Source organism: Epinephelus lanceolatus, chromosome 18, assembly GCF_041903045.1.
Source record: "Epinephelus lanceolatus isolate andai-2023 chromosome 18, ASM4190304v1, whole genome shotgun sequence".
NCBI classification, from domain to species: domain Eukaryota; kingdom Metazoa; phylum Chordata; class Actinopteri; order Perciformes; family Serranidae; genus Epinephelus; species Epinephelus lanceolatus.
The window spans coordinates 8,789,983-8,804,590 of NC_135751.1; the positions used below are offsets into that span (position 1 = coordinate 8,789,983).

Consider the following 14,608-nt stretch of genomic DNA (forward strand, 5'->3'; position numbering starts at 1 on the left):
ACTCTCAATAAAGCAATCGTACTATCAAATTCACAAAAACTCTGAATACATTGCTCTTCTTAATGGGTTCAGTTGACTATTTAATCTGCAATTTCCTATGACCTGTATCTCAAACACACACCACGTGAAACTGTACATGGGCAACTGTGCACTTAATGGGTATGGACTAGTGTGACTAAATGAGTAAATAACGTCAGCTAGCTTAGATATTTCCCGCTTATTATAAACTGCGTGATTACAGCTTTCTGTGTATTCATACACACAGATTTCTCCATGTATGGAGACAGAAAAAACATTTACTCAAGATTTATCTGTTTGTGTGTGCACTCAGGCATTCTGCACAGGTTCACTAACTGGAAGACGTTTCTCATCAAAAGACTGACGGGATCCAAAACGCTGCCCCCAGACTTCCCCTCCAAGGTCAAGCACACACACACACACACACACACACACACACACACATTTGTACTTCTCTACTTGTGAACATACTTCTATACTCGTGTCATTGACATATTCCATTCTCTAACCCTGTCATCAAACCTTAACCCAAACCTAATCCTAACTTTAAAACTAAGTCTGAAATTGAACCCTCAAAATGTCCTCACTTTTTTAAAAAATCAATCATTTCCAGGTCCAGGAGAGTATGCAGGTTCCCTTTAAGAAGCAGATGAGGGTGGAGGTGGTGGATAAAACTCACCTGTGTCGGACTCGGGTGGCTCTGGTTGAACAGGTGGGTCTCACATAGCCAGTATTTGATGGCAGAAGTGTTAAATGGTTTTGGTGGTAATGATGTGTGTTGTGGCAGGTGATCGGCGGTCGTCTTCGTCTGGTATATGAGGAGTGTGATGACGGTTCGGACGACTTCTGGTGTCACATGTACAGTCCTCTGATCCACAGCATCGGCTGGTCTCGATCCATAGGACACCGTTTCAAACGATCCGGTGGGTTTCAACTTCAGAGTATAACTGACTGAAGTCTGCATCTCGAAACCGTTGAATTCAAACATTAATTAATTTCTTAATTTTTTTTATTTTATATACTTTATTAATCCTCGAGGGGAAATTCAATTTTTCACTCTGTTGTCAATTACACACAGGTCCGAACACACACATGCACAAACTGGACCTATACATGCACTAAGTGGAGAGATGTCAGAGTGGGCTGCCCATGACAGGCGCTCCAAGCGGTTGGGGGGTTCGGTGACTTGCTCAGGGGCACCTCGGCAGTGCCCAGGAGGTGAACTGGCACCTCTCCAGCCACCAGTCCACGCTCCATATTTTGGTCCAGACGGGGACTTGAACAGGCGACCCTCCAGTTCCCAACCCAAGTCCCTATGGACTGAACTACTGCCACCCCCAGCAAATACATTTACACAATGTTTAGTAATCTAAAAGTTTTAATACTCCATCAGATGCTTCAGAATGAATGAAGGTTGTTCTGTCTATGACTGGCTCTGGAAGTTAGTTTCTGTCTCACTGGTGGAGCTACATGTAGAGATGTCATCAGACTGCATTTAAAAAACTTTAAGCCTGCAGCTTGACGGTGAAGATGAAAATGTGTGTTCCCAGATGTGTCGAAGAAGCTCAGCATTCAGATGGATGCTCCTGGACAGCTGTTTGCCAAGGTGAGAACAACAACAACATTACCTGTCCTCCTGTCTGTAAGTCTCGATCTTATTATGCCTCCGCGCCGGCAGCAGCCATGGCCACAGTCTTTATATTTTTGGGTTGTCCTTCCGTCAGCCCATCCCATTCTTATGAACAAGATATCTCAAGAACGCCTTGAGGGAATTCCCTTAAATGTGGCACAAACTTGGACTCAACAATGAACTGATTAGATTTTTGTGGTCAAAGGTCAAGGCGCCTGTAAACTTGTCTGTCTCATTCTTGTGAATGCAATATCTCAAGAATACCATGAGGAAATTTGTTCAGATTTGTCACAAACATCCACTTGACTCAAGAATGACTTGATTAGAATTTGGTAGTCAAAGGTCATATATCTTATGCTGCCGGGGGGAAAAAGTGTGTGAAGCATCCATGTTTTCACAGACATGGATATTAACTGTGAGTGCAACTTGACTGGTTCGTGGAGGCATACAATCTTGAGGCAATACTGTACGTCTAGTTTTACTTTCAATATACATATGGTTTGCTGCTTTTACTTTGATTTGACTTTTTAAGAAAAGCAGAAATGTCGAGACTAGGTTCAAAGACAAGAGGAAGCTTTTATGACCTGGACAATAATGCCCAAAAAAATGGTTTTGTGAAAAACATATTTTCCTGACAAAATTACAAATGTTTAATGATCATCAGTTACAACACTTAACAAATTTTTATGACCTTGTTTGTTTACAAATGCAGAGTATTCAAAGACTCATTTTTGTCTGGTTATCAAATTACATTAAAAAAAGGCACATTCTTTGATCTAAAGTGACCTAATTTTTCCCCCTCACACACACATGTGGAGCAGTCGGAGATTCAGTGCTGTGCTCAAGGAACCTTTGATGTGTGTGCAGGAGGAGCTGGGGAATTAAACCACCAAAATTGTCTAAACAGTCTACCAACAGAGCTTCAGTGGCATAATTTTCTGATTAAAATCATAAATATTCAATTACCTTTGTAACAGATCGTTTGTATGGTACATTTATATAATATAAAAAATTAAATGCACTTATATAATCATCTTTGTTTTCTGTTGGTACAAACAAACACCAAAAAAAATTAGAGTGTGTGTTTGTGGTTGGCTGAAGGTTATCAGTGACCACACAGCCTTCACACATATATTTTATTACATTTCTAGTTACTCAGTTTTGCAAATACCTCGCTATAGTTGTACTCTGTTGGAACCATTTAACAGCTCAGTGTTGAATGTTCGCCACAGCTGCCTGTGTTAGCTCATGCTAACCAAGCGGACGTCAAACTGACCATTTGCTCGGCTTCGGAGATGGCAGCAACAGAAAGTTTGCGGATCTAGCAGGGAGTCAGGATGGCCTGGGATCAGATACCAGACACAAAAAAGGTCGAATGCAGTTATTGTTCGCCTGAAAATGTTACAATACTTCTTGGTACTGGGTTATTTCAGTTGATAACTTAAATGTATCAAGTACTGATACCCAGCCCAAGCATTCAGGCGTCTAACTCCCTCTTCCTCTCCTTGCAATTCAAGCTATCACAACTGAAGTTATATTTAGTAACTAACTTTACTATTAATAACATCAGGCATAACCAGTGGAAACACTGGGTGTTTTTGCAACTTAAGTGTCGAGGATTTTGATGTTCAATAACTTCAGTAATGTCTGCTGCCTTACGTTTGACACACAGCTCCACTCGCTCACCAGGGCTCCAGTCTGCGTTTGTCTTCATCCACCTGTAGCACAGCAGCCTTCACTGTTGATAGGCAAGTACTCGTAACCAATCAGATAGTGCTGTGAGTAGGATACTGGGTGACGCTACAGAGTGGTGATTGCAGACAGAGGCAGGCGGCTACATCAGAAAGTAGTGTAGTTTTCAATTAACTTACTTTATGGACTGTCTAATTTAAAAAAACAAAAACAAAAAAAAAAACATTCATATAATCAGAAAAATGCTGAATATTGTGGCCGATAATCAGTTGACCCTTTCTGTCTGTAACGTGTTGTTGCCACAGGAAAGCAGTTTAACACCTGTACTGTATTTAATACACACACAAACATCTTGTACTCTCACCTGAATTTTCTGGGTAGTTTTGACCTTTGACTTCTCAGTTTTGGTCCCAGTTCCACTTCGTCATCTTTAATATTTTGTTTGGTTAAATCAGCATTCAGGCTCCAGGTAAGAGTTTGCAAAAGAGGTCTGATCAGTGTGTGATATGTTCCTGTTCAGGTGAAGGAGGTGGATCAGAGTGGTGCCTGGTTTGAAGATGGGATGAAGCTGGAAGCAATCGACCCTCTGAATCTGTCTGCCATCTGCGTGGCCACAGTCAGGAAGGTGAGGACCAGCTGATGGCGACACAAACATGATGGCCAGATTTACCTTCAGTGGATAAAACCACCTGTCACCTGTCCTCATCAGGTCCTCGCAGACGGGTATCTGATGATCGGTATTGACGGTTCAGAGGCGGCTGATGGTTCAGACTGGTTCTGTTATCACTCCACCTCTCCCTCCATCTTTCCCGCTGGTTTCTGTGAGATCAACAACATTGAGCTGACGCCCCCCAGAGGTACAGCTGCCTACTGACAGCTCCACCACAATGAATGGATGAATTTTTATTAAGGTGTTATGCACATGCATATTAATCTCCAGTGCGCAATAGCCTTTAAGACACCATAAATTCATACAAATCAGGACCAGAGTGCTGTGAAAAAAATAAACAACTTAGGCATCTTTCACATTCCAATCTTTAGACTCTTTGTCAACAACAAAATGAATAAATCACTGTGAGAAACATTTATTATACAGTACTGGAGAAATCAGAATAGATCAGATCAAATAATCCATCTTTTTTGAGTTAACGAATTTAAGCAAGTGGAAATGAAACATCCATTCCAGTTTTGCTTATCTGAGCACCAGTATCAGGGTTGACTCACTTTCCATTTCACCAAAATCACACATACAGGGCTTAAAGTACTCGGGCGTGGCTCCGTGACTCCGGCTTGACGGACATTTCTAGTATTTCTTTTTTATTTTATTTTTTTTTTGTGGCAACAACTTGGCATAAGTTAGCACTGAAGGAATCATCTTCTGATTTTCAGCTAAGCACATGGGTAGTTCCGCCAATAGTATAGTGTTATCAAACTCAGCTGGCCAATAAGAGCTGAGTGGAGAGGGTCTAAAAACAGCAAACACACACACACACACACACATGGACAGGGTTTCAACACACACTACTTCCAAGCACATGTTGTTAAGGTGTCCGTTACAGCCTGATGAATGTGCAACAGAAATGAACAATTGAACTGCATTTAAATGATTAGCTTGTGTTAGCTTGACCGCCAGCTATCGTACACAGAGAGAAAACAGCATGCCGTGTGCGTTTTGTGCAATAGGTGGATGTGGTAGTCTACTGGTAGAGTAGAGAGAGAGAGCTAAGTAGTGTTGAAGTAGAGTAGAGCAGGGCAGAGAGATGGAAGCAAAATATATTAAACCCAGTGTTAATACAGCAGAACTGGAGAGAGGGGTGAAAAATAAATGGAGGTGGACATGGCTTGAGGAGGAGGGCACTGAGGGCAAAACATTTAATAGCCTAGATGGTGCAAGAAGCAGGTGGTGCGCCCAGAGCCCTATAGGGCCGGGATCCCACCTCAGCCGGCACGCACTGGCCCTCACTTTCATTGTGCCATGGGGTTTCGACCAGACCCTCTGACTCACACGCACGTTAGACGGACTAGGTCCGTGTTTCAAGATGGGTCGGATGGGTTGCCGACATCGCCGCTGACCCCTAGCGCCTGTTGTATGTGGGCTGGTCCCCGCCATGGCGACGGCGCGGTTGAGGCGCACTGAGGACAGTCCACCCCGGTCGACAGTCACGCCGGGAGCAGGGGGCCCCGTCCCTCCCCGGCTGAGGGGAAGAGAAGGCGCAGAGATACTGTGTCCCGTGGCCCTGGGAAGCGGCGAGGTCCGGGCAGGGGGCGCTGTAAGTAAGCCCAAAAGAATGAGAGAATAATCAATCAATCAATTTTATTTATTAAGCCCAATATCACAAATCACAATTTGCCTCACAGGGCATTACAGCATACTACATCCCTCTGTCCTTTGGACCCTCGCAGCGGAAGTGAAAATGGCATCACCTGTTCTTGTATTTTGTTTCTTTACTAAAACATAATTTAACCATTTGAAAGAAGAGCAAGTTTTCTCTTTGCACTTTAAAGTTTTACATAATATCACACAGCTGGTTTCCTCCTGAATATTTTGGAATGGACTGACCTCAATAACGAGAGGAAGAACAGCAGGTCTGACCTTGTCTTGTTTTCATGTTTTCAGGTTACACCAATCTTCCCTTCAGATGGTTCGAGTATCTGAAGGAGACCAAGTCTGTTGCAGCTCCTGTTGGCCTCTTCAACAAGGTGAGACCAAATACTTGTCAATTGACAGAAAACTAACCTGCAACTATTTGATGATCATATGGTAGTTGAAGTCGCTTTTCAAAAAAAAGTATCAAATATGTTGATGGTACCTGCTTCTTCAATGTGAGGATTTGCTGCTTGTGTTTGTCACACATTTTAGTAAATTGATCTTACATCATTGTAAATGATTTTCTTTGGGCTGTTGGTCAGACGACAAAAACAATCAGAAGACGCCAGTTATGTTCTTTTGATTGAATAGAGTCATGATTATTTAAACAAAATCACAAGAGCTGAGATGTGAACGTTTTTTCCAACAAGGTCCAGAGGTGTTAAAATTCAGACAGAAAAAATGTCAAATTAATCAATAGGATCTAATCAATAGAATTAAACACACACACATGCAGCATTAATTTACTCATATTTCTTTGAGGTCCACTTTGAATTTGTGTATTTTATTTTCAATTAGACTGTACTTTTTAAGTACTATAATACTTTACTATTTAATTGCAGGAATCTCAAACTCCGTTGGCAATATTCAATTTTTTAATTTCTTATTCTGAAAATAATCCTGTCTTGTTTCTAAAACTCGATTTAGTGTTATTATTTATTCATTACTGGCAGAATAAGAAATTAAAAAGATAAATATCGACAATGTAGTAGGAATAAAATTTCCAAAATTGTACATATATATATATATATATATATATATATATATATATATGTATATATGTATACTATTTTTTGGTAAATATGTATTTAAATTCTTAAAACCAAAATAATACTATGGTATCACATTTTTGTATGTTTTCATATAATTTGGTACTTAAGAACCCAACAATAAACACAGTGTAAGCCTCTGAACTTTAGCTTGTGCAAAAAAAGGACATATTTTTATGTTCTGTTTGCATTTATTTAATTAAAACCGTAAAATGTTTTACAATTAGGTTGGAGCAACACCATACTCATGTGTGATGTGAAAACAGAGACTGAAAATGAAGAAACATGAAGATATGTTTGCTGTATAAATGTAGTTTTACGTAACAATAAAGGTCAGATTTTCTCTGCTGTGTTAATAAACCTTGATCTGTCTTCGTTCCTCCATCAGGACGTCCCTAATCACGGTTTCCGGCCCGGCATGAAGCTGGAGGCTGTGGACCTCATGGAGCCAAGGCTGGTCTGCGTTGCCACTGTGACCCGCATTGTCCACCGGTTGCTACGTATACACTTTGATGGCTGGGAGGACGAGTACGATCAGTGGGTGGACTGTGAGTCACCTGACCTGTACCCAGTTGGCTGGTGTCAGCTGACCGGGTACCAGTTGCAGCCTCCTGCTGTTAATGCAGGTAATACACATGAACACACACACACACAAATTTGTTCTTATATCTTTGTGAGGACCCTCATTAACACAAAGCATTTCCTAACCATCACGAATCTAGCTGTTGCTGTCTCCTGTGTGATGAAGAGAGACTTGTTGTTGAGGTCAAAAAATATCCCAAGCTAAACGACCCACAGCCCCAACATTATTAATACAATGGCCAAAAAGATATTGCCTAGCCAGTCATAGCTCTGGAGATCGGCTCCTCAGGTGAGAAATCGAGTTTAATTAGGGGCTCCCCACATGTGATTTAAAGCTAATGCAAAGATGGAGAATGTACAGAGCTTTCAGATGTAGTAATAACTTTGTGTGGTCTTCTGTTGACGAGGTGCTGCGCAATGCATCCAGTGTGTGCTAGGGGCAGCATTTAACGTGCATCACATGATGTGCAGCATAGCAGCAGCATCAGTGTGTTATCAGCTTTAATCTTTCAACAGGTCTTTGAAGAAGCGAGGACTGGCCGAAGTGTCCTCACTTTTCAAAAATATCCTCACTCTGTTGGTTAAAAACATGTGTCAGTCCTCACTATGTAGCAAGTACAAGTACACACACACACACACATACATACACACACGCCTTAAGTTTCATCCTAGGTCTTGAATATGTAATTACTTTCTTTAAAGTTGTATTTATTGACGTACAGTGGTGGAATGTAACTCAAGGTGCATTTGCCCAAGTACTGCACAGAAGCTGAAACTATGAAATGTTTTTGACATTTTTGCATGAAAAATGATTTATCAGTTATCAAAAGAGTCGCTGCTAAAAAAAAATTGATAATTGAGTAATCAACTACCTGATTGACTTGTATTTTAGGCTCAATTTTCAGATAATTATATTTAATTATATAAAGTTGGGTAGGTTCTTTTTCTTTTTACAATGCATCATGTTTTGTATGTTCTTCATGTGTTTTGTTTGTAAATCTTGACTTGTAAAGTAACTAAAGCTGTCAGATAAATTTGACAAATCAAATCTGTACTTAGGTACAGTACTTGTATAAATGTACGTAGTTAGTCAGTGCCTTCCCTATCAGCATGTATGAGCCCATTGTAAAGCAACAGTGATTAGCTACCTAGTGAGATACATACATAGGGACTCACATGCACTCACATGCACACATGGCTGGACTGACTTATCACAACAAACCACAGAGAAGTTTGGATTACAACTCACACAGAGGGAGCGTGACTTTCTCTGTGCAGGACGCCATTACTCTACTATATCTTTACATAGCAAATAGTGGTTTGCTGCTGTAATAATGCTCTGAGTGTTGTATAAAGCTCCTTTAAATACAAATATAAAATAAAATATATGTGTTTGTGTGTCTCAGGCTCCAGAGAACTACAGTCAGCAGCTTCCAAACAGAGGAAGAAGTCTCAGCAGTACAAAGGACAAAAGAAAAGTAAGTCTTTGAAGCACAAATGACACAGAATGGAAACACCCTGCAGTTTCAATCAGCTGGGTCAAAGTGAAAAAAAAACTTGAGTTTATTCCACTAATCTGTGTTTATAGATTGAGAGTGAGAATATCTTTATGGTAAATATATGTTGTATTACGTCTTCATCTATGGAGCCCTGGTGAGTTGACCTTCCTCTGTTCTGAGGAAAATTCATAAAAATGTGAAATGTTTCCAATATTATGTTTAGAAAAAATAAAGTAATTCTGTTTTCAGTAGAGAATATAATCACTTAAAATAAAACTGACAAAAGTATCTTTATTGAATAAGGACCAAATCATGAATCACAGAGACTAAAATAATTTCATTTTAGATTTGGACAAATACAAAAACATCACTAATAATTATAATTATTTTACAAAAGCCCACATCAAGCCTATTACTACCTGTTATTTTTTAACTTTACCTTCCTCTCTTCAGAGAGGAAGCTGCCTATTGCTAAGCGACCTGTCAGTCTCTCCGGCGGCATGGTAACGGGCATCCCCAGGAGCCTATCAGGAGACGAGAATGAGACGCCACCCAATTACCCATCACCCCCTACGCCTGCCTCAGCGGCCCAGCCCCCCTCTGCCGACCCAGAGAGCAGCCCGAACACTGAGGGGGGGGCAGGTACACACACACAGATAAAAACACACACATTGTTGAAATAGTTAGTAGGGGGAGGAAGTATTCAGAGGTCTCATTTATAAAACAGTGTGCAGAGAATAAAAACTCCTCCTGGAGGTCAAGCTCCCTGATGTAGCACACAGACCATAAGCTGTGCACAATTGGCCATGTCGTTGGACTCATCCAGTTGAATGAAAAAGTAGGAAGTCTCACAGATATCATTCAGAGCCGTTGCAGTGTTGGACTGTATTGTCATACAGGAGTACTGCGCTCAGTTTGACAGCAGCAGCTTCGTTAATCATCACTGAACAATATTTACAATACATTAGTACAATATTTCCCTCTGTGGTGTAGAGATGTACTGCAGTAGTAGTATAGCATAGCATTAAAAGTAAAGACTCAAGTAAACTACAAGTAGCTCAAACTTGTACTTAAGCAAAGTACTTGAGTAAATGTACTATGTTACATTCCACCACTGGTATAGCCTTGAATTGGGAATCACCAGAGGACCCACAATATGATATTATCATGATTCGATATTATTGCGATATTGCAATATGCAGAGCATTGTGATACAATATATTGTAATTAATTACCTTTTTTTCTAAGTGCAAGTTATCTCCTCAAAGGAAAAGTTTGTCAACATCAGTTTTACCTCATAACATAAAGTTTTCAGTCTGTTCGTCTGTCATAAAACCTGTCAAATGCTGCAAACAGCTGACAAACTCAACCGTTGGCAGATTGAATTCTCTCTGCAAGGTTAGATTAAGTGTGTGAGTGAAACACTTCACATGCAGGTATCCCACTAACTGAATGGCAACACCCATGTTAGAAGCATTTGTTACAACCACAATCCCCCCCATTCTTGTGCTTTGCAGGACATGAGACAGCCGTCACTAGTCCTCTGTGAGATAATGTGCCGTTATAGTCACATATGAATCCACTGACCTTGAAGCCAAGTCAATGCCACCCTTTCTGCTTTACTCAAAGATTCCTCAGCGTTATGCTTCACTTCTCTGTGGTCTGTGTTGGTGAAAACACATCAGGATGGAGTCACATACCTGGTTCCAGAGTTTTTAGCATGTAACAAAAGCCTTCGTTTTCAACACTGTACGGACACAGGTCTTTGCACATGAAGTAGGTGATGGAGTGTGTTATTTTCTTAGCTTGCTCAGAGTTGGATGGTAGTTTTGTCAAGCTGAGTGTGTCCTGTATTGATTGATTTTTGGTGGAGTGGGTTTAGCGTTAGATTGGCTGTCAGAGGCTAACGCTATCTCTGGATGGTGCAGTGTGAGGTTAGCCATGCTAGTAGTATTTCCAGTATTTTAATTCTCATATGACACTGCTTGCAAATCTCATGTGTCATATCCAAGTCCTCCTTTCCTTCTGTGTAAAAAATCCAAAGTAAGTCCAGACATTTGATTTTAACGCAGACTGCACATTTCTAATTTATTTCTCCAGTGCCTCCATCTTTGTTTTGATGAACTTCCTGCCAAATGCCGCTGACTGAGACCTCTCCTGACCTCACCAGGAAAAAAACATCAGCACCATCTAGTGGACTGAAAAGGCAGCTGATTTTATTATTCTAGTGCCAAAAGTAGTATTAAAATGTGTAATTGTAAAAATTAATAATGTATATAATAAAAGATCGATACTTGGCGTTCAATATTGCCACACAAAATATTGCGATACTATGGTGTATTAATTATTTCCCCCACCCCTAATATAGCAATTTAAAAGAGTGTGTAAGCAAACATGTAATATATTGTGTGAACAACTACTCACATTGCACAATGGCAACTTTTATTTTCCCCAATTATTATTTTATTAAATTTCCTTTTTTTATATTTTATGTTATGGTTCATTGTTTTAATATTTCTTCAAAATAATTAGCTTGTTAAATATTACTTGGTATTTTGCATTACAAAAATGAAGATGTGTCTCACAACCTACGGTGTCACCCAATTAAGTTTCAAACTGATTATTTTGAATATGTGGTTTAAAACTTTTTGAGGACCTGTGAGCCAGTCAATGTCCATGTTGATCTCAGCAAGAGTAGTCCAGTCTTTGTGGAAAGAGCTTCTAAATGTTGTGTTTTGCTTCTGCAGGTTCACAGATTAAAGAAGAGAACGTAGAAGGAACTGAATTATCTTCTGAAAGGACTGAAACAGAAACAAACGGATCTTCTGGAGAATTCACCAACCAGGACCAGTAGGCCTAATCCATCCCTCTCTGCCTCTATCTCTCCCTCCATCTGTCTCTATATTTATGAGTTTCAAAACTCATCAAACGCATCTACTGTGATAAATCAGATTTTTTTGAAATCTGTTTGGACAAACTTTAGACATGCTACATGTTGTTAGCTAAATGATGCACTTCACTTAGGTCAGCTTGGCTCACTTCTCCAAGCCCTCTCGTTTTTTGTTGTTACAGTACTGGTGTTGAGTCATAGAGCTCCTGTTGCCCAAAGGCGGCAACAGACGGTTTCACAGCTCAGCATCACGCAGTTTTTTTGCTTAAGTTGAAACATTTCAACGTCTTTCATTTGCATTTGGTCTGAACGCACCTTTTGACTCCTCACTGAGAAATGAGGGTGAAGAAAACCAGAATACAAAAACAAATACAGGTTAAAACAAAGGAGGACAGGCACGTCCAAGACAGTAGCATTACTCACATTTTGTTCCTCTTAGAAAAAAAAAAAACAGTCAACATGGGGGGAAAAAAAGACAACACGATAAGAAAACTTTTGTATTATGATTTTTCAACAGGAACATCTTTGTTGTTTGTAGGTGTTCATGTGGTGTGTTCGAGGGTCAGAACTCGACGTTAATATTAATACAAGATGCTGTGTAATGTCATGTTGAGATTAGCAGTCATTTAAAAACTTTGTACGTGTGTGTGTGTGTGTGTGATTGCTGTGGTTTAGATTCTGGATTGACGAGTTGTCAGGATGCCACAAGACAAGAAACCAGCCAACAAGAGCCACGGCAGTTACTGGTTTTGTTTTTTTAAACCAATGCTGAAAGTCTGTGACAAAGTCGTGTTGAGGAGGCCACATAATCTTGTAGCTGTATAGCTGCAGTATGTTGTATATTGTTGTGTGTGCAGTATCAGTTTGGAGGAAAGTTTAAAAGCAGTCAAAAGTGAGTGTAGTTTGGCTTAAGGTGTTTTACCAAAATTCTTTTTTACATAGACATCCTCCATGTCAGGAGAGATACACTTTGTTCCAAACACCAGTTCAGTCATAGCTACAGGGCTCTGTCACAGTAGTTGCAATAAATGCACGGTCAAATGATTGCAATAAGAGATTAACGTCGGTCGAGTACTTCAAACTTTTCAATACTGGGGCCAGTTCAATATTTGAGTTTCAGGACCAGTGCCTTATTAAATAATACCATTTTTTGCCTTTTTTCACCACATTTTCAGAAGATTTTAGCTCTTCATTTTCTGCTCGTATTGCTTATAATGGCAATACCACATGTGAAAGAAATGACCGATCAGAGCCAGAGTCTCTAATGCAGCTGTCAGTGATGACAGTCACTGCTTGTAAACTATGGTCAAACTAGGTAGCGCTGATCAAATATGAATGAAATTTTTTTTATTGCATTGCCTATTTCTGGCCTTAAACATATTTAGAAACTTTGGGCGTCGGTGGCTTAGTGGTAGAGCAGGCGCCCCATGTACAAGGCTGTTGCCGCAGCAGCCTGGGTTCGACTCCAGCCTGTGGCCCTTTGCTGCATGTCATTCCCTCTCTCTCCCCCTTTCACACCCAGCTTTCCTATTGATTAAAGGCAAAAATGCCCCAAAAAATATCGTTAAAAAATATATAGTTAGAAACTTATTTTAGTGTACTGAAGAAAGTTTATAACCCAGCTCAGAAACAGTCGAGCTGAAAGCTTAGCACTGCCCACAAGCTGGAGCACTGATGTGCACCATACCATGGTGCACATCAGTACCATGCACAGATTGTTCAAGAGATGTTTTGACTCCCAGCTGTGTGAAAACCATGTCTCTGTTCTGGTAGCAGTTTATACTCTGACAGAAAAGTGAAATAAAACTGGATGTTAGCAACACAGCTAATAAATTACTTTAGCCTCCTGTTTTTGACTCTCCGGCTCTCAGTTCCCTCAAAGGTCAAAACTATAGTAAGACAGCTTGCAATTAGTTAAAGGCACAAAGTTGTTTGTCTATATAAATAAGTAGACCTACGCCTAGTATCGAAAATATCCCCTTGGTATCAGTCAGAAACTCAGGTATTGTCTGGTATTGAAAATTTTGCAGCATTATACTTGACATTTTTTGATACTCAAACAAGATTTTTAGTTTCCGTGTTTTTTAGCTGCTGCAGTGGGAGGTTAGAAAGTCAGACTCCAGGGGTCCGTTTCACAAAGCAGGTTTAGTGAAAACTCAGAGTCTGTTAACCCTGAAATGAGGGAAACTCTGAGTTTTCCGTTTCAAAAAGGGAGGTAACTCAAACCAGAGAAAGAGGAGTAACTCTAGCCTGTTTCAGAGAGAGAGGTAACTTAAGCTCTCGGTCAGTTACCGTAGTAACAGACTCTATGAACCTAACCTGGTCGGGACCAGGTTTTTCTCAATGAACCTTGAGTTTCTCTCTGTCTCCGCCCTCTTTCAGAGCCATACATTCCATTTGATTTCCTCATTCATTCAGTCAGCAGGCGAGTTTTGGCGTAGCCTAGTTCTGCCGTCTGTCATTTAAAAAAATCATTTAAAAAAATCAGAGTCAGTATATTAGAAGTCCATTAGGCACAGTAGGTGGCGACTTTTTTCACTAACATGGCATGTCCTTTTGATAACGATCCCGTGGATGAAGGTGCAGCATTACTGCGCAGAGAATTAAATATTCGTCAGGAGATGGTTATCAGACCGCGCATAGATGTTCTAGCATTTCCACACAATTATCTTTTTGAGCTGTACCGTTTCACGTCACAGTCCATCATCTACATACACAACCTAATCCGTCCTTACATTTGCAACATTACCAATCGTAGTCATGCTCTCACATCCCAGCAGATATTGTGTGTTGCGCTCATACTGTATAAAAATGCGCTGTGTTTCTTTGCAAATGGAAGTTTTTTGTACAATGTCGGAGACACTGAGCACTTGAGTAAGG

At 40.3% G+C, this 14,608-nt stretch overlaps 1 protein-coding gene across 1 annotated transcript in view; it reads left to right on the top strand.

Moving 5' to 3' along the window:
• LOC117268056 (MBT domain-containing protein 1-like) overlaps positions 1-13,251 on the top strand; it is a 28,850-nt gene extending 15,599 nt beyond the window's left edge. The window contains exons 8-18 of the mRNA XM_033644214.2: positions 332-420; positions 632-730; positions 806-941; positions 1,569-1,624; positions 3,861-3,965; positions 4,050-4,197; positions 5,958-6,040; positions 7,146-7,383; positions 8,746-8,817; positions 9,292-9,480; positions 11,586-13,251. Coding sequence (XP_033500105.1) covers positions 332-420; positions 632-730; positions 806-941; positions 1,569-1,624; positions 3,861-3,965; positions 4,050-4,197; positions 5,958-6,040; positions 7,146-7,383; positions 8,746-8,817; positions 9,292-9,480; positions 11,586-11,692 — 1,322 coding nt within the window. The 3' untranslated portion in view covers positions 11,693-13,251. The remainder of the gene's footprint in view (positions 1-331; positions 421-631; positions 731-805; positions 942-1,568; positions 1,625-3,860; positions 3,966-4,049; positions 4,198-5,957; positions 6,041-7,145; positions 7,384-8,745; positions 8,818-9,291; positions 9,481-11,585) is intronic.
• The last annotated feature ends 1,357 nt before the right edge of the window (positions 13,252-14,608 follow it).